This window comes from Thamnophis elegans, chromosome 3 (assembly GCF_009769535.1).
Source record: "Thamnophis elegans isolate rThaEle1 chromosome 3, rThaEle1.pri, whole genome shotgun sequence".
Lineage (NCBI taxonomy): Eukaryota > Metazoa > Chordata > Lepidosauria > Squamata > Colubridae > Thamnophis > Thamnophis elegans.
This window is the reverse complement of record NC_045543.1, coordinates 130508900-130533925: the sequence shown is the minus strand read 5'-3', so window position 1 is coordinate 130533925 and position 25026 is coordinate 130508900. Positions and strand designations below refer to the sequence as shown.

Genomic DNA, 25026 nt, shown 5'->3' with positions numbered 1-25026 from the left:
GTACAGTCCTACCCTCTCTCATCTCTTTTACACCCAAGACATTAGGGAGGTTTTTTACCCTGAGCCTCTTATCCCACCCGTTATCCAGATATGGCTATGCTATCTCTTATCTTGCTGTTCCCTTGGCAACATCTCCTTGCCCAATCTTCCAAAGCCTGTCCCACATACCATGACATCATGCTTCCCTTTCAAACAGCTCCATAAAATTGTAGTATTTAGTGTGGCAAAAGAGAAATGGCTCAAAAACATCAAATTTAATCATATTGATAGCATTACATTAATTTTTTAAATAATGACTTAAAATTTCATCATGGCTTCAAGTGTTTTGAAGCGGCCACCATATTACATGCCATTCAAAGGTCATGTGAAGCTTTCCATCCCCTGTTAAAGCTGTTGACCTTTAGCTTAAAGGACTGTAGCTGCCTACTAATCATGTGTAGTTAATTATATTGAATGTCTACTAAAACAGGATGAAGTTTCAGCTGCTGGATTCTCTCATTTGAAAGAATTGGGCAGAACAAATACAAACACAATAACTATGCATCACAAGGAGGATATACAGTATAACTATTTCAAGCAGTCAGCAAAACAAGACTGCCTCATATTAAACTCAACTCTTGGTGACTGCAGGAATCCATGTCTCAATTAAATTTAAAATATTATTCTGGGAACCGGCTGCGAAAGGAAAAATCTGAAGGCAGGGGTGTTCATATTTTGAGATGCCATATATAGCAACACAACGCAATGAAGCATATGGAATAAAGCTGAATCATCAGTCTTAGGAAGAAAACAACAACAGATGGGTAGCCTGGCAGCTGCATTCTTTTTTCTCCTTTTAGAAAAAAAACTCTAGAATACTTTATGCTTCAGCTGCTCCTGAAAACCCTTTCTTCTGCTAGGGTGCTCAAGTACCACAGTACTTGGACTAATTTCATTAGATTTCTTTTTCTCAAGCTCTCTCGGGTTCAGAAATAGTTTCCTTCCTTGTTCCTCATCTTACCAAATCAAAGCAGACCAATTGCACATAAAACTTCCATAGAAGACCTGCATATTGTATATTGATAGGGTCAGAAGGGGGGGCTGAGAAAACATCTACAGACCCCTCAAATCCTAGACATAAAGTGTTTCAACTGCTCCCCTCGGGACACCACTATAGGGCATTGCATGCCAAAACAACTAGATACAGGGACAGTTTTTTCCTCTCGTGCCATCACTCGGCTGAAAACCCAACCCACACAGTATTGTTTTATGTCTAAGTATATTTACCCATGTTGGATGGCTCTAGTATTATTATCCTTCCCATCTTCTCTACTACCCATCTTACTGGTATCATATTATGAGTATTATTACTCTGTTTCTTTGCATGAACATTAAGAACTTCCGCACCAGTGACAATTTCCTTGTGTGTCTAATCACACTTGGCCAAATAAAGCTCTTCTATTCCAGTGTTTTTCAACCACTGTGCCGTGGCACACTAGTGTGCCGTGACATAGTGTAAGGTGTGCCGTGGGAGAATTACTTTATATATAGTCAATATAGGCACAGAGTTAATTTTTTTTAACATTTTCTAATGGTGGTGTGCCTCGTGATTTTTTTCATGAAAAAAGTGTGCCTTTGCACAAAAAAGGTTGAAAAACACTGTTCTATTCCGTTCGGTTCCATTCCATTCCATTCGGGAATAGAATGTCTGTTCTATTTCTCTTCACCCTCTTTCTCTCATGCAAACTATCGAAACTGCATTGTCTCTTGCTCCTCTGGAATGCACTCCATTCCTTCCGGGCCTCTGGAGTGTGACCCGACAAAAGCGCGAACGTCATAAGTGCGCCGACAAAACCGTGGCACTAAAACCGCGATGTCAAAAGCGCGTCGACAACAGCGCGCCGACAACAGCGCGCCGACAGAAGCGCGATTTAAGGTAAGGTTTAGGGTTAGGTTTAGGGTTAGGGTTAGGTTTAGGTTTAGGGTTAGGTTTAGGGTTAGGTTTTGGGTTAGGTTACAGCGCGCTTCTGTTGGCGCGCTGTTGTCGGCGCGCTTCAGGGCTCATTCGTCGCTCATTCGTCGTGCGGTTTTGTCGGCGCGGTTTTGTCACCGCGGTTTAGTGAGGCGCGCTTTTGTCATTCGCACATTTGTGGTGGAACCCTCTGGAGAGCATTCCATCATGTCTTTCCATTCTTAGCTGTACAACTAAGTTGGAACACCTAAAGAGACATTAGGCTTGTACCAGATATCCAGAAAGACTAATTCATGGTGTCAAACTGGCAGCCCGTGGTCCAGTTGAGTCACATGCAGGCCACGCCCACCCCAGCTCCGCAAAAGGGAAAAAAAATGTTGTGATATATCACGTGACAGCAATGTGACGCTACGAGTTTGACACCAGTGGTGGGTTCCTACCGGTTCGGACCAGTTCGGCTGTACCAGTAGTAGCTTGGCGGCCTGGGTCTAGGTCGCTGGAACTGGCAGTGACTCAGGACTGCCACGCCCCTGAACGGGTTCTCCAGGTGGTGCCATAGATGCCGCCATCTTGTCTTTTAGCTTCTGCGCATGTGCAGAGCAATTTTAGTTGTATACGTGGATGTTGCTCACCCCTGAGGAAACTGGCAGTAGTCTCTGCCAGAACCTGCCCCTGCAGTGGACTAGGTGAAGCCTAGGGCCACAATTCATCCATCTACAGTAGTTCTCCTCTATTTGCATTTTAATCTTTCTTTATTGGCATTGTATCTAAATGACAGCAGGAGGAAAACTTGCTGTCTCTCCTCTCACTTCGGGGAATCTGGACTACATCAGAAGCTCATTGTTCAGAAGAATACACCAGAGCCTTCCCCAATCTTTTTAGAACAACAACTGCCAGAATTCCCAGTCATCAGCTAGAATCTATTAGTCCCCCATACTTCCAGAGGGCAAAAGTTGGAACTCCGTTAACCTTAACTTAAAAATGATGATGCTTAACTTCTAAAATATTATAATCATTGATTAATAATGTATAGATAAGGCAATCTTGCCTGTTAGGTTTCTGTTCCAATAACTTAGTTTTCTCACTTTTTTATAGATGATTTATAAATTATATATTACTTTTTTTGGGGGGGGGGGAATAACCAACTGGAATCCAATATATTTCAGCACAGAAAGAGCTCAGGGAGAACAAAGACTAGAGCCAAAGAAACAGGACAGAGAATGCTTTCTGCCAGAATGCAACATCTGAGAAAATAATGAGCCTAAGATATAACAAAGCCAAAAAGGGTACCTAATTATTTTTCTGGAACGAGCTCTTTATAAAGGACGCCAGTAGAAAATACACTTTACCTCTAACAAGTACACAGCATACCTGTTCACACTTGCTTCTACTTTATGGAGTATCGATGTCTCCACGCCACTCCAATCTATAATAAAGCTGTTGCAGTCTCCAGCAAAAAAAAAAAAAAAAACCCCTTATTCTCTGCTTTGAAACTAACTTTCTGAAGTTTTTATTCTGAAAGGAAAAGTTATTCTCTCTCTCTTTGGGGAGACCATTGCAGGGTCCAATGTCCCAAAGGTTTTTTTTTTCAAGAGGCAACTGGACTTTCTTTGTTTTTCCTTGAAGACGTTTTGCTTCTCCTCCAAGAAGCTTCTTCAGTTCAAGGAAAAACAAAGAAAGTCCAGTTGCCTCTTGAAAAAAGACCTTTGGGGACAATCATGATCAGGATGATTGAGACTCTTCGTAGACATAGAGCAGTGATGGCGAACCTATGGCATGCGTGCTACAGGTGGCACGCGGAGCCATTTGTCAGGGAACATGAGGCGCTGCCCTGTCAGCTGGCTAGCGGGCCAGCTGAGTTCACCCTTTTTAAAAGCCATTTTTCACCCTCCCCAGGCTCCAGAGGCTTTATAGGAGCCTGGGGAGGGAGAAAAGAGCCTCTCCTGCTCCCCTGGAGGCTCTCCAGAGGCTTCATGAGCTTCCCAAAAGCCTCTGGAGTGCAAAAAACCGGCCCTACGGGCAAACTGGAAATTTGGGAATGGACTTCCTGTTTGCTCACAGGGTCGTTTTGACTGCTCTGGAGGCTTCAGTGAAGCCTCCTGAAGGTCCCTGAAGTCTTCGGAGCGCTTAAAACAACTCTCTGAGCAAACTGGAAGTGACTTCCGGTTTGCTCGGAGAATCATTTTGACTACTTTGTAGACTTCCGGGAAGCCTCCCGAAGCTCCCTGAAACCTCCGGAGGGCTTCTGGAGAGGGGGGAGGCTGTTTTCGCCCTCCCCAGGCTCCTATAAAGCCTCTGGATCCTGGGGAGGGTGAAAAAAGCATGCAAAAATGTGGGGTCACGCCTGTAGTGCGCACATGAGCACTAGGGGGGTGTCATGCATTGCATTATGGGTGTGGCATGCCCGCACATGACCTCCCTGCGCGCCCCCACTTATGGCCCATGAGTCAAAAAAGGTTCGCCATTGCTTACATAGAGGTTCCAATGTATGTAGAAACTGTCCTTATGGAGTTTGCAGGCACGGCAGTGGTGGGTTCTGGTACAATTGGAACGGGCTCGGCATCTCCCACATGGACACGTGCGGTGCGTGCACACACACGTGCGGCACACACATCCGTTGTACCTGCTTGCAACACCTCCACAACGCTCCAGCTGCTCGTTGGCGCGTCGCACAGGGGCTGTATGCGCCATGCGCGCGTGGAAGCGCCAAAGGCTTAAGGGACAGGTAATGAGCTCGGGCAGGCAGGTGGACCCTCCTGAGCACTGTACTGGAAGGGTACCCGGTGTTCCAGGCAGGCTCTGGTATGCCAGTAGCGGGCAATACTGCCTGCAACCCACCACTGAGCCACAGGAATGGTAGAAATTGCCCTCCGTGACTGAGATTGCACCCAGGTTCACTAGCTGTTGCTGAACAACAATTCATAGAACTCTTGCCATGTCAGTTAAAAATGGGTTTTTGTATAATATACCATATTTTTGGAGTATAAGACGCACCTTCCCCCCACAAAAAAGAGGCTGAAAATCTGGATGTGTCTTACACACTGAATACAGCATTTTTGGCCTCCCAAAACCCCACCCTGTGGATCGTCTTTCACAAAAATGGATGCGCAGTGTGTTTGGGAGCCCTGCAAGGTGCTCCTGGGGGCTGGGGAGGGAAGAAATGAGCAAAGTCCCATTTTTTACAAAAACAGGCCTGTTTTTTCCTCATTTTTTGTCTTCCTCAGGCTCCAGGAACACTCTACTGGCCCTCTGCACAACCCTTTTTTTTTTTTTTTTTGCAAAAAAATGAGCCCGTTTTTCACCTCCCAAAGCCCCATGCGTCATATTTTTGCCCTCCCTGGCCCTCCAGGAGCCCTTTGCAGGCCTCTCAAACTCTCTGCATGGACCTTTTTCATAAAAAATGGGGCATGCAGAGGGTTTGGGAGGCCTACAGAGTGCTCCTGGGGCCCAGGGAGGGCAAAAACATTTTTTTAAAAAAAGTTACCTCTTCAAAATCTTGGTGCGTCTTATATTCCGGTGCGTCTTATAGTCCGGAAAATACAGTAATATAAAGGCAGAACCGGAAGAAGAAATGGAAAGAAAAGTTCCTGGGCTGAGACTGAAAAACAAGGGGACTTAATTTCCCAAGAGCATTAAAGTTAAGACTTTCCTGGAAGAAGAGAATTCCAAGAAGGTCACTGTTTTAATGATCAGTAAAACAATCTCTTTAATGACCTTTCAGTTCTGAACAAAATTTGCCCTGCATACCAAATCACTGAAGAATCTACCAGCAGAATCATAATCTCATAGAAACGGAGGAGGCCTGTAATAGGTCCACATAGATCTCTACATCCCTTGATCTGAGAGGAATTCACAGGAACTGATCATAAATGGAAGATTTATGATTTATGAACATATGAAGAATGGTTGCTGGATTTGGGTATGTCTAGTTTAATGAAAAAGAAGGACTAGAGGAGGCATGATAGCAGTCTTCCAGTATCTCAGGGGCTGCCACAAACAAGAGGGAGTCAAACTATTCTCCAAGGCACCTGAGGGTAGAATATAGAATAGCAGAGTTGGAAGGGACCTTGGAGGTCTTCTAGTCTAACCCCTGCCTAGGCAGGAAACCCTACACCACTTCAGTCAAGTGGTTAGATTAGATTAGATTGTTTATTTGTATGCCGCCCTTTTCCCTGGGGGGGACTCAGGGCGGCTCACAATCAAAAGGAAGGGGGGGGACAGACTTTTACATATAAGACAGTACATGATTAAAACGCAACAGTCATACCATTCGGGCGGGTTACAATCTTTAGCCCCAGGCCTGATGGGATAGCCAGATTCTAAGGGCTGTGCGGAAGGTCTGGAGGGTGGTGAGGGTACGAAGCTCCACGGGGAGATCGTTCCATTGGGTCGGGGCTACCACCGAGAAGGCTCTCCTCCGCGTGGTGGCCAGTTGGCATTGGCCAGCGGATGGAACTCGGAGGAGGCCTAAACGATGAGATCTAATGGGTCGTGTGGAGGTGATCGGCAGTAGGCGGTCTCTCAAGTACCCAGATCCACTACCATGAAGGGCTTTATAGGTGGCAAGTAGCACCTTGAAGCGTATCCGGAGATCGACAGGTAGCCAGCGCAGCTCGCGGAGGATAGGTGTTACGTGGGTGAAACGAGGTGCACCCACAATCGCTTGCGCGGCTGCATTCTGGACTAGCTGAAGTCGCCGAATACTCCTCAAGGGCAGCCCCATGTAGAGCACATTGCAGTACTCCAGCCTAGAGGTCACAAGTGACTGTTGTGAGAGCCTCCCGGTTCAGGTAGGGGCGCAACTGGTGCACCAGGCGAACCTGGGCAAATGCCCCCCTGGTCACAGCTGACAAATGGTGTTCGAAAGTCAGCTGTGGGTCCAGGAGAACTCCCAAGTTGCGGACCCTGTCTGAGGGGTATAATGTTTGACCCCCCAGCCTGAGAGATGGAATATTTGCCAAATTGGCGGGAGGGAAACACAACAGCCACTCGGTCTTATCCGGGTTGAGCACAAGTTTGTTAGCCCTCATCCAGTCCCTAACGGCTTCAAGTCCCTGGTTCATCACGTCCACCGCTTCATTGAGTTGGCACGGGGTGGACAGATACAGCTGGGTATCGTCCGCATACTGGTGGTATTTTATCCCGTGCCGCCGAATGATCTCGCCCAGCGGTTTCATGTAGATGTTGAAAAGTAGGGGAGACAGGACCGAACCCTGCGGCACCCCATATGTTAGGGGCCTAGGGTTCGATCTCTGCCCCGCAACTAACACCGACTGCGACCTGTCCGAGAGGTAAGAGGAGAACCACTGCAAAACAGTGCCTCCCACCCCCACCTCTCGCAGTCGTCGCAGAAGGATACCATGGTCGATGGTATCGAAAGCCGCTGAGAGGTCAAGGAGAACCAGGATGCAGGCGTGGCCTCGATCCCTGGCTCTCCAGAGGTCATCGGTCAATGCGACCAAAGCGGTTTCTGTGCTGTAGCCAGGTCTGAAGCCGGACTGGAATGGGTCAAGATAGCAAGATCCAACATCTTCGTAAAAACCTCCAGTGTTGGAGCATTCACAACTTCTGGAGGCAAGCTGTTCCACTGATTAATTGTTCCAACTGTCAGGAAATTCCTCCTCAGTTCTAAGTTGCTTCTCTCCTTGATTAGTTTCCACCCATTGCTTCTTGTTCTACCCTCAGGTGCCTCGGAGAATAGCTTGATTCTCTCTTCTTTGTAGCAGCCCCTGAGATATTGGAACATTGCTATCATGTCTCCCCTAATCCTTCTTTTCACTAAACTAGACATACCCAGTTCCTGTAATCGTTCCTCATATGTTTTAGCCTCCAGTCCCCTAATCATCTTTGTTGCTCTTCTCTGCACTCTTTCTAGAGTCTCCACATCTTTTTTCCATCGTGGCAACCAAACCTGAATGCAGTATTCCAAGTATGGCCCAACCAAGACATTATAAAGCACTATTAACACTTCACATAACCTTGATTCTATCCCTCTGTTTATGCAGCCTAAAAGTGTGTTGGCTTTTTTGGCAACTGCTACACACTTCCAAACTCCGAAGATCCGCTGCCGAGTCTTCTGGGAGCGGCTGCTCTGGGACTACGCTCTATGGTTGTGGACTGGCTGCGGGAAGACTCTCTGTACCAGAGTCTTCCAACAGCCAGCCCACAACCAAAAAGTGTAGTCCCAGAGCGGCCGCTGCCGGAAGACTCGGCAGCGGATCTCCGGAGTTTGGAAGCTGGTTATGCTTGGAGTATGGCGGCAGCAGCGGGGCCGCAGCAGCGGGGCTGCAGTGGCGCCCTGGCCCAGCCCTGCAAGGAGAGTTGGGCATGGTGAGGCAGGGAGGCACACGAGCTAGAGGCAGAACAAGTGCTTGTACAACCTCTCTTTCCAGCCGGGCAGAGCGCCACATGGCTTAGTGCTTTGGGATCGGTGAGTGGCGCTCTGCCCAGCTCGAAAGGGGCATTGCGGGGCAGCTGCTCCACCTGGGCACAGATACCTAGCAGTATCCCAAAGGCATCAAGCAATGTGAGCGCCTTTGCCCCCCATCCCCCCGGCTCCTGCGGCTTTGCGCCTTCAGGATATTGCTAGGTTGGTGAGTGGCGCTCTGCCTGGCTGGAGGGGGGGTTGTCCAGGGGGCTTATTATTGGGGGAAGGCATATATTTTTGCCCACAGGAAAAATATGGCATGGTCTTATTATCAGGACATGTCGTAATTTTGGGGAAACACGGTAGGACAAGAAGCAATGGGTGAAAACTAATCAAGGACAGAAGCAACCCAGAAATAAGAAGAAATTTCCTGGCAGTTAGAACAATTAAACAATTAAACAGTGGAATGGCTTGCCTCCAGAAGTTGTGAATGCCCCAACACTGGAAGTTTTTCGTGACCCGTCAAAACCGCGGTCCACAAAAGCACGCTCGACGAAAGCGCGCATTTGACGTCATCACAGCGCGACGAAAAAAAATAAAGATTGAAATAAAAATAAAATTAAAGCAAGCCGATTCACATAAAGGTAAGGGTTAGGTTTAGGGTTAGGGTTAGGTTAAGGGTTAGGGTTAGGTTTAGAGCGTTAGGGTTACGTTTAGCGTTAGGTTAAGGGTTAGCGTTAGGTTTAGCGTTAGGTTAAGGGTTGGGTTTAGGGTTAGATTTAGGGTTAGGTTAAGGGTTAGGTTTAGGGTTAGGGTTAGGGTTAGGTTTGGGGGGGTTAGGGTAAGGTTTTCGCTTTATTTTTACATTTTTCGATCACAGCGCGATGTTTTTGTCGCACTGTGATGACGTCAAATGCGCGCTTTCATCGAGCGCAATTTTGTCGTCTGCGTTTTTGTGGTGGAACCGAAGTTTTTAAGTAAGATGTTGTCTGAAGTGGTGTAGGCTTTCCTGCCTAAGCAGGGGGTTGGATTATAAGACCTCCAAAGTTCCTTCCAACTCTGTTATTCTATTCTGTTCTGTTCTGTTCTGTTCTATTCTATTCTATTCTATTCTATTGTTCCCAATCCCTCCAAATGTGAAGTACAATCAGCTGTGCTCTTTGTCATGACCCTGTAGCCAGCAAGATGCTTGTTTAGCAGAACTGCCCTATTCCTCCTTTTTTTAATGGACGTTTGGCTCTAATTCCGGCCAGCTGTTGTTGACCACGTCTCCATTTTTCAAACAGATGTCCAATTTGGGGAGCAGCAGCTATGCAGGTGCCAAAAAATTAAGACTGGAAACTATATGGCCCATGTTAAGAACTAGTTCGAGGGACAATTCATTGCTCTGTAGATAGCAAGACTCCAAAAGCACTAACTGCTGGGGGAACGCTCCTGGTTTGCTTGGTTTAATGCCAGAAACAACACCCAATAAAATAAAATAATTGCCTTTCCTTATTGCTTGGCGTGCCTCTTGGTTTTCTGCAGGGCTCAAGTTGACAAGAGAATCCAAGACAACATAGCCAAAAAAGCGGGGTGGGAACTGGCAGGGAAGAAACAGAGGAGAAAGATCTTTTCAGGGAAGATGTGCTGGTTGGAGAAGAATTTTATTTTAAGGTTGTTTTTAGCTTGCTGAAAATCAAACACTTAATTAACTAGCAGTTTTTAGTAGTATACCATGCTGGGAAGAATCTATACAAAGAGAAAACAAGTGTCTATACAGTACATCATCTCACTTTTTCCAGGTCTTCTCGGCAGGAGAGCTGAAAGCAATTCCAGCTTCATTTTTCTCCTTCAGATGAAATAATAATTTATTTACCTCGAGCCTCAAAAACCAATTACAATGCAGAGTATCCAAAGCTATATTGGGATTTGGGAGTGGAAACTTTCACAAACTTCTCATCCTTTGTCTAGAAGTTAAAATAGAACAGGTATCCTAAATCCATGATGGTGAACCTGCGTGCCAGAGGTGGCCCTCTCTGTGGGCACATGCACCATTGCCAGCTGCTCTTGTGGTTTCTGACACACGCATGTACGCCGGCCAGCTGATCTTTGAGCATGCTGGTGCCCTGAAAACCTGAAGACCACATGGTCTTCGGGTTTCTGGCACTCTGGGATGCGTGAAGACCAGCTGGCCAGCACACATGCGCATGCCAGAATCCAGATGGCAGGATTCTGCCATGCACATGCATACCAGCCAGCTGGCTCCAGTGTGCATGTGCATTCCAGTTTGGGCACTCAGTGACAAAAGGTTTCACCATTACTGTCCTAAATGGTGAATATTCCTTAGATGCATGAGATATAAAACTCCCTATAAAAAATTACAATAGCAATAGCACTTAAACATATACCGCTTGATAATGCTTTAAAGCCCTCTCTAAGCAGTTTACAGAGTTAGCATATTGTCCCACCCCTGGGTCCTCATTTTATCGACCTTGAAAGGCTGAAAGGCTGAGTCAACCTTGAGTCGGTCGGAATCGAACTCCTGGCAGTGGGCAGAATTAGCCTGTAATACTGCATTCTAACCACTGTACCACCATGGCACAAGGATAGAAGAATAATTTTTTGCCCCTTTGTGAAACAAGCTGAGAAGTCCTTTGGTGGCCAATTCAGACTATTTCATGATAATTCCTTCCTTGCACAATAGGAGAAAGAAAGTGCATGGGTGTGCGAGATTGCTTGTACCCCATGGACTAACTCTTGATCATTCTCAACTCTGCCCTTCCAAAACCCATCACACCCCATATCTTATTACCTGGCTCTCAGCTTATTTATCACATGCTCAGAAGGGAAGAGGTCTATGGATATCTACCATAATCCAACAAGCAAAGTAGGACCTTGATCTAATCAGAGTCTGCCATATGAAGGCATATCTATCAGAGATGGTTTTCAGCCAGTTCTGACAGGTTCTGGAGAACCGGTAGCGGAAATTTCGAGTATTTCGGAGAATTGGCAAATACCACCTCTGGCTGGCCCCGCCCCTGTCTATTTGCTGCCTCCCGAGTCCCAGCTGATTGGCTGGGTCTTCTTCTGTTGCCCTACACAGGAGAACAGAGCTGGAAAGCAGGTTAGTGGGGTGGGGATGGAATGGGGATTTTACAGTATTCTTTCCCTGCCACGCTCACAAAACCGGTAGTAAAAAATTTTGAATCCCACCACTGATATCTATCCATCAATTTTGGATAACATTGGGGAATCAGGTATATCTTTTAAATTTATTTGTACATAATATGGTTCTGATGCTCTCAAATGCTTCTCGTTCCATTGATAATATTAAGAAAGCATTAGAAGAATTTACAGAAACGTTTGGGCCACCTGTTAATTTGCACAAATCCCACTTTATGATTTTTTTTCCCACAGAAACTCAAAACTTCAAAAGGACATTTCTGTAGATGCAGGGATCCCAATAGTATATCCATCTTTAAATATGTCGCATTGCTACTGCTAAACTATTTAATGTGCTTATAATTTAAATGGAATTTTAGGAGAATGAAGAAGGGAAGGGGAATTGGGAGGGGGAGGGAGAAGAAGAGAAGGAAAAGAAAGAGGAAAAGAGGGGGGGGAGAGAAAGATCAAGAAAAGGAAAAGAAACAGCCAGGTTTTGGAAGAGGCACAAGACCAATTTGCAACTTGGGATCTGCTTGGTGCCAGCTACAAAGGGTTTGACATTGCACAAAAGACAGCAGCAGCTGTTCAGTTTTCAGTACGGTGGAGCTCTGCTATCATAGCCAAAAAAATGCCTGCATCCCACACTTACACCTACACGTTCATACTTATAACTAGATAGGCGTAATAGTACTTCATGCAGTTTTTGCTACCCTATGAAGCAAATCCTGCTGTTCTTGCTTTGTATGAAGACAAGAACAATGGGTCTAAGTACAATGCTGCATTATAAAATTGCAGTAAGTAATAGGTATAAGCACAGAATATAAGTATCAGTTATAACTTACTTATATCCATACTTTCTCTTTACCGAGTTTCACCTTTTTTGCTTTCTTACTGTTTCATTTAAAACATTTGTAATTGGAAAGGAACAGCCGGTGCTGGCAGATGTTGCCCATGATTAAATTCAGAAGGAATCTGACACATAAAGCTGGAGCATCGTAGCTGGGGGACAATGAATTCTCTTCCTTCCCTCCTGCACTTAATATGTGTCATCTTTGCAGCCCTCTTGGCTGGAAGCCAACTTTCATATAATACAGTTACAATCTTCTAATTCAATTAAACATTGTAAAATCTATATATAAAGAAGAATTTAATTAATGAAGCTTAGCAAAGATTTGAGATGAATCATTTGAACTCCTAGAAGCCAGGATAGTTTAATCATCTTCAGTTACCCTTAGTTATCCTTAGTTGTAAGAAGCTTTGGCACATCTGAACCACTCGTGTTTAAACCCTATTAGAAATTTGGTATACTGTAGGGACATGTCAAGATACTGTACCAGTGGTTAGAATACAGTACTGCATGCTACTTCTGGTGACTGCCGGCTGCCTGCAGTTTGGCAGTTCAATTCTCATTGGCTCAAGGTTGACTCAGGCTTCCATCTTTCCGAGGCCCGTAAAATGAGGACCCAGATTGTTGGGAACAATATGCTGACTGTTAACGTTCCCACTGATGAACCCAACCAAAGCAAGCACAGCCAAGATGATCCACTCTCTTAATGCAAAAGTTTATTAAGTACGTCATTTCAGCACAAATGAGGGCAAAACCAGATCTAACCATTTTCCGTGCAAACTCATATAGTTAAAGTTTAGGTTTTCTCTCCCCCTATTAGACCAGGTCCTCCTGGTATTGTTTTGAGAAATTTTCTTGTCTCTGGTAAACACCGGCCAAAGTGTCCTTGGTTCTCACAGCCGGCATCTTGATGTCTGGAAGCTATGCTTTATCTACCCTTCCATCCCCCCATAGTTTGTTGACAAGCTGAGAATTGATAAAAGTTGCAACAGTCTTTTGAAGCTTGATTAGGACTCTATAAACTGCCTTAGCGAAAGGCTGTAAAGCACTGTAAGTGGTATATAAGTCTAAGTGCTATTGTTATTGCTATGCTAAGCAAAGCAATGAAACGTTCTCACTCCTGTCTTCAAGTCAAGCTCAATTCAATTAATCAGCCAGGCACTGGAGACAGAAAATCCCACATACTTTCCCTTTAAGGGAGAAAAATACATGAATAATATTTTAATAGCTGATAATTTCTACTCGCCCATCAAATCCAATTCAGGAGGGAGGTAAGGGGAGAAAAGAGGGATAGGAGAGAAGAGAGGGAAGAGGAGGAGAGAAAGGAAGTGTGGAAAGAGAGGAGAAGAGAAGGAGAGAGGAAGGGGAAGTAGAGAAGAGAAGGATGACAGAGGGAAGAAAGGAGGTAGAGAGAGGGAGGAGAGAGGGAGAAGAAAGTGATGGATAAAGTACAAATATGGTGTATGGAGAGCAGAAGAGCCAATAATTGTTTTTGGGAGTTGATAGTAAGGTGAATTGATGTAAACATTTAATAATGCAATATGATGTTAACTATGTAATAGTATACATGTGATTATATGCTATGAAAATGGAAAAATAAAATAAAAACTTAATATGCAAAAAAAAATCCAATTCAGTTTTCGGAAGTAACGACCAATTCTTGTCTAATAGTAAAACCATTACAACATTAAAATTGGGTGTCCAATTTTTTGTCTTGCCATGGCCGCATCAAGTGAGGAGAATTGTCTCGGGCCACGTATAAAATATGTAATGTAGTTAATATATATATAAATAACACATTTTCTTTATTTTTAATTTTTGTTCACGATCTTGTGGAGCCACATTACTAGCTGACTAGGGTCACGTGCAGCCAATGGCCTATAGATTGGACATTCCTGCATTAGAAAATATTTGTAGCTTACTGTAAAACTGTGGGGTTCTTGGTGCCCTTTGAGCTTAATTGCTCTCTTGCGGATGTTTCATTACCCAACTAGGTAACTTATAGTACAATACAATAGCAGAGTTGGAAGGGACCTTGGAGGTCTTCTACTCCAACCCCCTGCCTAAGCAGGAAACCCTATACCGTTTCAGACAAATGGCTATCCAACATCTTCTTAAAGACTTCCAGTGTTGGGGCATTCACAACTTCTGGAGGTAAGCTGTTCCACTGATTAATTGTTCTGTTAGGAAATTTCTCCTCAGTTCTAAGTTGCTTCTCTCCTTGATTAGTTTCCATCCATTGCTTCTTGTTCTACACTCAGGTGCCCTGGAGAATAGTTGGACTCCCTCTTCTTTGTGGCAGCCCCTGAGATATTGGAACATTGCTATCATGTCTCCCCTAGTCCTTATTTTCATTAAACTTGACATACCCAGTTGCTGCAACTGTTCTTCATATGTTTTAGCCTCCAGTCCCCTAATCCTCTTTGTTGCTCTTCTCTGCACTCTTTCTAGAGTCTCCACATATTTTCTACATCATGGTGACCAAAACTGAATGCAGTATTCCAAGTGTGGCCTTACCAAGGCATTATAAAGTGGTATTAACACTTCACATGATCTTGATTCTATCCTTCTGTTTATGCAGCCTAGAACTGTGTTGGCTTTTTTGGCAACTTCATCAGTGCTAGAAGAGAATGGGGTTTTCTCTCTGTTTATATACAAATGGTTTGCCTTGCCAGTGTTGGTGGGAGATTTCTTAGTGTTTCTTAATTAGGCTGTTATATCAACAACACCTTCAAAGCAGGGATGATATTCTCTTACCTTCCCTACTGGTTCGCAAATGTGAGTCCGTGTGCATGTGCACAGCTTTCCATGCATGAGCTTTTGGTGAAAAAAGGGCCTAAATGGGATGCCGTAGAGCTGAAGCAGGTGGGCGGAATCAACAGCGATTTCTGCTATCGGTTCGGGCAAACTGGTTCGAATCTGTAGAATACCATCTGTCTGAATGTCTGAAAGAATACAGCCAAGCTCAGAGAGCACCAAGGACCCCATGGTAAAACTATTACCATGTTAAATTCAGTCTGCAAAGTAACCCCTTTTGGACAGATGAGAAAAAGATTTATGTTTCTTCTGTCACTCAATAATGATTTGAATTGTGATCCAGAAGTTTTGCTAACTCAATCCTAACTTTGTTTGCAGTCCATCTAATGAATTAGCCTTCAATAAACTCTCCAGAAAATAACAATAACCCTGCTTATGATTCATATGAAAATGGTATTTTGTAAATTCCACAGCTGAATAAACCTGACACTTTCCCATTTTCAGCATCATCAAGAATATAACATTAATATACTTCTCCATCACAAGTGAAATGACTTTTACTGACTTCTGTTTTCCACTTTTCTACTTCATATTAAAAAAAAAAAAGATACTGTTGCCAGGAACAATTCTGAGTGAAGCAAAAAGCTCCAGAATTGTGATACCTTCCCAAGCACAGATGATTGTTCACAAACTCTGTTAACCAGATTATTTTCATAATGAATTCATTTTGACAACAGTAATGAAGCCTGTTTGGAGCATATGAATCATCCCAGTTAACTCATGCAATTCCTTCTCACAGTTGATTACTACTCCTTTTATAATAGTCACTGCAAAGCTCTCATTTTCAGTAGGATGAAAGAAACCCAGTGAATTCCTTTGCTTAATAACTGCATGGCAATATTTGAATTGGGATACGGTGGCGCAGTGGCTAAGATGCTGAGCTTGTCGATCAGAAAGATTGGCAGTTCAGCGGTTTGAATCCCTAGCGCCGCGTAACAGAGTGAGCTCCCATTACTTGTCCCAGATTCTGCCAACCTAGCAGTTCAAAAGGATGCAGAAATGCAAGTAGAAAAATAGGAACCACCTTTGGTGGGAAGGTAACAGTGTTCTGTGTGCCTTTGGCGTTTAGTGATGCCGGCCACATGACCACAGAGACTTCTTCGGACAGCCCTGGCTCTTTGGCTTTGAAACGGAGATGAGCACCACCCCCTGGAGTCGGGAACAACTAGCACATATATATGAGGGGGAATAAACCATTTAACTATAAGGGTGAAATATTCCAATTCTTCTGGCAAATACCTGTATTCTGAACAATTCAAAAGATGCATAAGAAACTTGAATCTGGATGAGATAAAACAGCCAGCTATTTCTATTATAACTAGTACCTCTAGTACCTCGTAGGATCCCTGCTCCGGAGCTTGTCGGGTGTGAGTCCCTGCTGGTGAAGTTGGACCTCAAGGGTCAAGTGGGTCTGCTGTTAATGTACCTGCCTCCCAACAGCGTTGTGGCAGCCCTCCCCTCGCTCCTCGAGTCGGTGGCCGAGCTGGCAGTTGAGTTCCCCAGGCTTATGGTTCTGGGGGATTTCAATTTGCCTTCGCTCGGTGAACACTCTGATGGAGCGCAGGAGTTCATGGCTTCCATGACAGCCATGGGCTTGACCCAAGTAATCCGGGGCCCAACTCACTCGGCGGGTCACATGCTCGACCTCGTATTTCTCTCGGAGCAGTGGAGTTGTGACCTTGGTCTGAGGGGTAGTGAGATCTTACCCCTGTCATGGTCGGACCACTACCTACTGAGGCTTGACTTTCGGAGACCAAACCCCCACTGTAGGGAGGAGGAACCGACCAGGTGGTTCCGCCCCAGGCGACTTATGGACCCGTCGGGTTTTCAGACGGAGCTTGGGGTTATTCCTGATACTCTCGCCCGCAGTCTGGCGGAGACTCTGGTTGCTGCTTGGAATTCAGCAGCGACAGAGGCTCTTAACCGGATTGCGCCTTTACGGCCGATCCAAGGCAGTGGATCCAGGAGGGCCCCTTGGTTTACTGAGGAACTCCGGGAGATGAAGCGCCGAAAGAGACGCCTAGAGCACCGATGGAGATCCAGTAAGTCCGAGTCGGACCGAGCATTTTTAACATCCAGCATCAGAGTCTACATCCGGGCAATTAGGACATCAAAAAGAACATACATTGCTTCTCTGATTGCTTCCGCTGAGTCGCGCCCAGCCGCCTTGTTCAGGATAACCCGTTCCCTCCTAAATAGGAGGGATACGAGCGATCCTTTGCAGGGCAGAGCTGAGGACTACGTCCAATTCCTCGCGGATAAAGTTGCTCGGTTTCGGGCGGACCTGGACTCCAATCCCGCAGAACCAGCTGAGGCACCAAGGGATAATCTGGTAGGACATCACTGGATTGATTTTCAAGCTGTTACCCCTGAGGATGTGGACAAGGCCATGAAAGCTGTAAGTGCCTCCACATGTGTACTGGACCCGTGCCCCTCCTGGCTGGTTGTTAACAGCAGGGAGGTGACACGGGGCTGGATCCAAGCGGTTGTTACCGCCTCCCTTCGGGAGGGGGTCTTTCCCCCCGCATTAAAGGCGGCGGTGGTGAGACCCCTCCTGAAGAAACCATCTTTGGATCCAGCCGTCCTAAACAACTATCATCCAGTCTCCAACCTCCCCTTTGTGGGGAAGGTTGTTGAGAAGGTGGTGGCCTTTCAGCTCCAGCGGTCCTTGGAGGAAACCAGTTATCTAGATCCCTTCCAGTCGGGTTTCAGGCCTGGCTACAGCACGGAAACCGCTTTGGTTGCATTGATCGATGATCTCTGGAGAGCCAGGGATGGAGGTCATGCCTCCATCCTAGTACTCCTTGACCTCTCTGCGGCTTTCGATACCATCGACCATGGTATCCTTCTGCGATGACTGCGGGAGGTGGGGGTGGGAGGTACTGTTTTACGGTGGTTCTCCTCTTACCTCTCGGACAGGTCGCAGTCGGTGTTGGTCGGAGGGCAGAGATCGACCCCTAGGCCCCTAACGTATGGGGTGCTGCAGGGTTCGGTCCTGTCCCCCCTCCTCTTTAATATCTACATGAAACCGCTGGGTGAGATCATTCGACGGCACGGGATAAAATACCACCAGTATGCGGACGATACACAGTTGTATCTGTCCGCCCCGTGCCAACTCAATGAAGCAATGGACGTGATGTGCCAGGGCCTCGAGGCTGTTAGGGACTGGATGGGGGTTAACAAGCTTGTACTCAATCCAGATAAGACCGAGTGGCTGCTGTGCTTCCCTCCTACTAATTGGCCAAGTGTTCCACCTCTCAGGCTGGGGGGTCAAACAGTACACCCCTCAGATAGGGTCCGCAACTTGGGAGTCCTCCTGGACCCACAGCTGACTTTTGAACACCATTTGTCAGCTGTGACCAGGGGGGCATTTGCCCAGGTTCGCCTGGTGCACCAGTTGCGTCCCTACCTGAACCGGGAGGCTCTCACAACAGTCACTCGTGCCCTTGTGACCTCTAGACTGGAATACTGCAACGTGCTCTACATGGGGCTGCCCTTGAAGAGTATTCGGCGACTTCAGCTTGTCCAGAATGCGGCCGCGCGAGCGATCGTGGGTGCGCCTCGGTTCACCCACGTAACACCTATCCTCCGCGAGCTGCACTGGCTGCCTGTTGATCTCCGGGTATGCTTCAAGGTGCTAGTTGTCACCTACAAAGCCCTTCATGGTATTGGATCTGGGTACTTGAGAGACCGCCTACTGCCAATTACCTCCACTAGACAAATTAGATCCCACAGACTAGGCCTCCTCCGAATTCCATCAACCGGCCAGTGTCGACTGGCGACTACCCGGAGGAGGGCCTTCTCTGTGGCTGCTCCGACCCTCTGGAACGAACTCCCCGTGGAGATTCGTACCCTCACTACCCTCCAGGCCTTCCGCACAGCCCTCAAAACCTGGCTGTTCCGACAGGCCTGGGGCTAAAGACTCGCTGCTCCACTTCGAACGGTATGATTGTTGTGTTTTTTAACTATGTATGGTTTTATGTTTTTTGTAACTTTGTTTGTTTTCCCTCCCTTTGAGTTGTGAGCCGCCCTGAGTCCCCTTAGGGAAAAGGGCGGCATACAAATAAATTAAAATGAAATGAAATGAAATAACCATATTATTGCTCTTTTGTTTTTCAATTTCAAACTTGAATATATGTATTCGTATGTACTGTGGATTTTGGAGGCTTTTTTAGATTTTCAAAGAAGGCTATCATGGATGCCAAAATACTGGATTAACCAGTTTACTGCAACTGGAATATTCCCAATATCCTTATTCTCTGCCATCTTTGTTACAGCAGTGAATATGAACAGATCATTGCCCAACTCCTAATCATTTATGACAATAGCACCATCTTGAATATACAGGGCAATTCTAGCAAATCACAACACCCTGAAATCTGAAAGAAATCTCCATTTTAATATATCACTATCTAGCCATGCATAAGGCTCAGTGGTTAGGCTTGATAATATTTTTAATTTAATTTAATTTTAATTTAAGAAACATCCCAAATGGGCACAAATTCACTTAATAAAAGTGAATTTTTTTATTCACAAATCTCCTTTCCTAATAATTATTTCAAAATAGTTTCCAGCAATTGTAATTATGAAAAATAAACAATTATCTTAAAATTTTGACCTGATAAGGCCAGCTGGAAAGGATGGGATATTCTGAATTGTTGCATACTTGCCATTATTTCTACACACTAAATAAAAACAAAAGAGAGCTTTGCGTGCACAGTGCCTGCTTTTGTTTTTGTTCATCTTGCAGGCAAAAAGATACATGTTCCTTAAAACATGGAATGAACTTCCAAAATCTATGGATGGAATCAACACGTCTGAGGAGATTGAAGTCACTAGTCAAAAGAACTGACCAGAATGAAAACTGAATATACCCATTATCATCCTTTCCACTCCTTCTCTCACTTCTAATGCCTATATCCGTGATGTGATGGCAAATCTATGGCAGGTGGAGCCCTCTCTGTGGGCATGTGAGCCCAGATCAACTCCACTGCGCATGCGGACATGTCTCTCACCAGCCAGCTGATTTTCAGGTTTCTGCTGCACATGTGATGGGGGGGTCATGAGCGCATGCCTGAGGGCAGGCTGAGCATTGGGGGCAGCACCCCCATCCCATATTTAGCCCCAGGTGGCTTTAAGGATGCCTACAAGGTCCAAAATGGGGCACTGAGGGGTCGCGCAGAGGGGGGGGCACGGTGTGTGTGTGCGCGCATTGCATTATGGGTGTGGGCACATAGGTGACACACTTTCAGCACGCAAGGACAAAAAGGTTAGCCATCACTGACCTATATCAACTAATCTCAAACTTTGAGATTATCTGCCATACCTCTCTAAAACTGCACTGTGGTATTCCATGGCTGGGCAACCAATTGGCCCCGTGGGCATCAATTGTTATAAGGTCCAGAGGAAAGAATGTTAGAATAATAGAATAACAGAGTTGGAAGGGACCTTGGAGGTCTTCTAGTCCAATCCCCTCTTTAGGCAGAAAACCCTATACCATATCAGGCAAATGGTTGTCCAATTTCTTCTTAAAAACTTCCAGTGTTGGAACATTCACAACTTCTGGAGGCATCTCTGGCCCTCTGGCTCATAGATATTATATGTTTGTATATATTCTGTTCCTCCTTCTCCCCCTCCAGTAGGAAATTATACCCTCCAAGAAAAACAGGTACTCTAACTCAGGGGTGTAAAACTCAATTTCATTGAGGGCCGAATCAGGGCTGTGTTTGACCTCGAGGGGCTGGGGTGAGTGTGGGCATGGCCAGCTCGATGTCACTCTGTTCAGGAGCACCTGTGGTGGCCTGAGTGCTCTATCAGCAAAAATGGAGCTCAGGAGGGCGTTTTCGCAATAGAGGGTTGCCAGCTGGAAACGGAGCTTGGGAGCCTGTTTTCCCTGGCAGAGACACCATGGACCAGTCCCTTGTTGTTTCCAGCGTGGCCCATGAGCTGGATCTAAGCACCCCGTGGGCCGGATCCAGCCCACAGGCCTTGAGTTTGAGACACCTGCTCTAACTGGTTGGTTAGTTATGACTGGAGCCGCATACAAACAAGCTAAATGAGTCAATCAATAACTGCAATCAGAAGCACCAATCTTGAGGACAAAGGGAGAAACAACCAGGGATTCCGTCTGCCTCTCAAGGTGAAGAGATCACCATTTTTTTTGCTTCCAGTTGCAACAGAAAAACAATCAGCTGCAAAAAAAATATGCAAGTGAAGGTTCTTCATTTTAAATGGATTATCAAGCATCACATTTTGAAAGCATATATAGCACATGTGTACCATTCACCCCGCAATTCCGTTGCTTATCTGTCCAGGCGTCCCACTGTTTTGGCAGAGTCTTCTGGATGTCATTTGTCTTGTAGATTAGATGTGGGTGTGGCCCTTCTCTTGATTCATATTTCTTCACTGGTTCAATGAAGTAGTCTCCATCAGGCAAGTGGAAGTAACCAGTCTAAGAAGAAATGTTTGTATTTAATACATAATCATATTTCATATTTATGGCATCCAAATAATATTTGGATGCAATACAACAATCTGAAGTTGCACATACACACCCATACATACTCACACACACACACACAAGCACAAAACTGGGATCTCCTTTGGTAGATGACAGGTTAGCTGTTTTGGAGGTTAAAGCAGAAGCTTGGATTCTTGAGCATCAATTCCCCTGCTGGGAAGAATTATGCCAATCTGTTTCCAGATTGAAAAACAGGGCTACAAACTTCAATCTGATTGTGAAGTCCAACACAACCAGGGGTGGTATTCAGCCAGTTCTGACCAGTTCTAGCAAACCGGTAGCAGAAATTTTGAGTAGTTCGGAGAACCGGCAAATATCACCTCTGGCCTGGCCCCACCCCTGATCTATTCACTGCCTCCCGAGTCCCAGCTGATCGGCTGGATCTTCTTTTGTTGCTCTGCACAGGAGAACGGAGCTGGAAGCAAGTTAGTGGGGTGGGGAGGGAATGGAGATTTTGCAGTATCCTTCCCCTGGAGTTGGAAGGGAATAGGGATTTTGTAGTATCCTTCCCCAAGGAATGGGGTAGGAATGGAGATTTTACAGTATCCTTCCCCTGGAGTGGGGAGGGAATAGGGATCTTGCGGTATCCTTCCCCTGGAGTGGGATGAGAATGGGGATTCTTTTCTGTAAGCCACCCGGAGTCCTTCGGGATTGGGCGGCCTATAAATCCATTAAATACAATACAATACAAATACAAATACAATTTTGCAGTATCCTTCCTCTGGAGTGGGGAGGGAATAGGGATTTTGCAGTATCCTTCCCCTGGAGTGGGATGAGAATGGGGATTTTGCAGTATCCTTCCCCTGGAGTGGGGAGGGAATGAGGATTTTGCAGTATCCTTCCCCTGGAGTGGGGATTTTGCAGTATCCTTCCCCTGGAGTGGGGAGGGAATAGGGATTTTGCGGTATCCTTCCCCTGGAGTGGGATGAGAATGGGGATTTTGCAGTATCCTTCCCCTGGAGTGGGGAGGGAATAGGGATTTTGCAGTATCCTTCCCCTGGAGTGGGATGAGAATGTGGATTTTGCAGTATCCTTCCCCTGGAGTGGGGTGGGAATAGGGATTTTTGCAGTATCCTTCCCCAGGAGTGGGGTAGGAATGGGGATTTTGCAGTATCCTTCCGCTACCACTCCCACCAAGCCACACAGAACCGATAGTAAACAAATTTTAATCCCACCCCTGAACACGACTGATAATATTGCTTCACTGCCCTTGCTCTGCAGATTTATACAAAACAGTTGCTAAAATTGGCTCGTGTTTTCAAGAATGTCATTGTCTCTAACACCAAGAAAAACCCGATGCCTTCAAAATTAACGTCTCAGACCCAACTTTAGATAGGACTCAAAAGCTTTGCAGAGAACTTTCAGATCCGATCTAGTCAGTGGCACGGGTGCAGCCCAACTTTTTGCTATGATATTCTCACAATACAATTGCATTTCATTGCAGTTAATAAAATCCTGGACTAAGTATTATAATGTTAACTCTTCAGCAAAGTTAGAATTTGTTTCCCTATTTGTTTATGGTGTAGAGCTGTTTAGTAACATTTTTAGCATTTTATCTGAAACTTGCCCACCCGTTGAGAAAACTTGAATGAAAGCAAGGGAGCGATGAACATAAGATCCTTTAATTAGTTTCACCTTTTTGATATTGGAAGCAATCCTAACAGAAAACAAAGAACCACTAGCTGATGGGGAAACAGTCCATTCTTGTTGATTTTATTTTTCTAAGAAAGCTTTTAACAGGGAGAAGTTTCAGGAGAGCTAATTATCTGAGGAAGCTTCTCTCTTCAGTGGATGTGTGGCAACAAGAGATTCGACAGTTGCATTTCATGGATCCTTTAACTTGGCTTCCTGCACTAAGGAGAGAGTCAGAGCTGCGATTTATCAGCACAGATAAAACTCCAGCTGTCTTCTGTTATTTAAAAAAATGCTTCATTTGCTGCGCTGTGGCTAGTTTGATCTTTTAAACAGTTCGTAGCAGGCATTTCACTCATAACTTTCTCATTAGCTTTACCATCTTGAGGCACGAAAACTTTGTGCATCTACCCACAAGTGGAGTCTTTCACTTATTCCCAGGCTTGGGTGAGTAATTACCTTTTTTCTCAGGGGTGGGATTCAAAAATTTTAGCAACCGGTTCTCTGCCCGGTTGCTGGGTGGGTATGGCCATGGTGGACATGGTCTACTCGGCCTCCTGGACCACGGCAGGGGCATTTTCGCCCTCCCCAGACTCCAGAGGCTTTTCTCAAGCCTCCGGAAGGAAGAAAACAGCCTCCCCCGAGCTCCAGAGGCCCTCCACAGGCAGGAAACGGGCTTATTTCCTGACTTCCAAAACTTCTGGGAGGACTGTTTTTCACACTCCCAGAGCCTCCGCACGGGCCTTGCACTAACCTGGCATCCAACACAGACTGCGTGGAGACTCCTGGGAGGGGTGGGCAGGGCCAGCCAGTCCTTGAAGCAGATGTAAAATTAGTATTCGGTTCTCCCGAACTGGTCAAAACTGGCTGAATCCCACCCCTGCCTTCTCTCCTTTCAGTTTTCTATTTCAGGTCCATGTACAGGTAGTCCTCAACTCAAAAGGTGATTACGTGACCCCTGCAACCGTCATAAATGTGAGACAGTTGTCAAGCCTCTGAACGTAAATCACATCACCATGGAAATTCTGCAATGGTTATAAGTGTGAAAAATGGTCATAAGTCACTTTTTTCAGTGCTGTTATAACTTTGAACCGTCACTAAGCGAACTGTTGTAAGTTGAGGACTAACTGGTATTCATATATAAAAAGCATCAAGGAGTAATTTTTCAATTAGTTTGCTTACTGAGGCCATACTGATATTTCTTTTTACACATTTTAAAGATTATTAATACGTAAAAGGCTAATTAAACTCTTTTTAATTAAGAACCCAGCACATCAAAACAATAAAAATGTAGCACGTGGCTTTTTTTTTTTTTTTTTGCTTGTTGGCTCACCAAAGTTGTACAATTTGTACAGACTCCCAGTTGCTAAAGGTGTCTGTTTAGTGCTGCATACAATTCTCATAACGTATTCATTAGTTGCGGTGCTGTCCTCGGTAATAGCCTGAAATGTCATAATTAAGAAGACATCTGCTCAGTGTAAACTATCTTCCTATTCAAACATTCATTACCTGGCTATTTCCAGCCAGATCATACTGCAAATATTTCCTTTTACTATGTTCTCTACACAATTTGTTCTCTTGCTAACAAACATTGACCTGGATTATGGGAACACCATAATCTTAACAAAATCATAGCATCCAAGCCAGAAAAGAAAATGAAAAGAAAAAGTATTGCTTCATTTACAGACTGAGAAATACTGGCAAATAATGTAATCTAAAATAGAGCTATTGTAGCAATAGCACTT

At 45.3% G+C, this 25026-nt stretch overlaps 1 protein-coding gene across 1 annotated transcript in view; it reads right to left on the bottom strand.

Moving 5' to 3' along the window:
• ADAMTS12 (ADAM metallopeptidase with thrombospondin type 1 motif 12) overlaps nt 1–25026 on the bottom strand; it is a 202623-nt gene that overhangs the window by 106835 nt on the left and 70762 nt on the right. The window contains exon 3 of the mRNA XM_032213898.1: nt 21409–21580. Within this exon, the coding sequence (XP_032069789.1) occupies nt 21409–21580 (172 nt within the window). The remainder of the gene's footprint in view (nt 1–21408; nt 21581–25026) is intronic.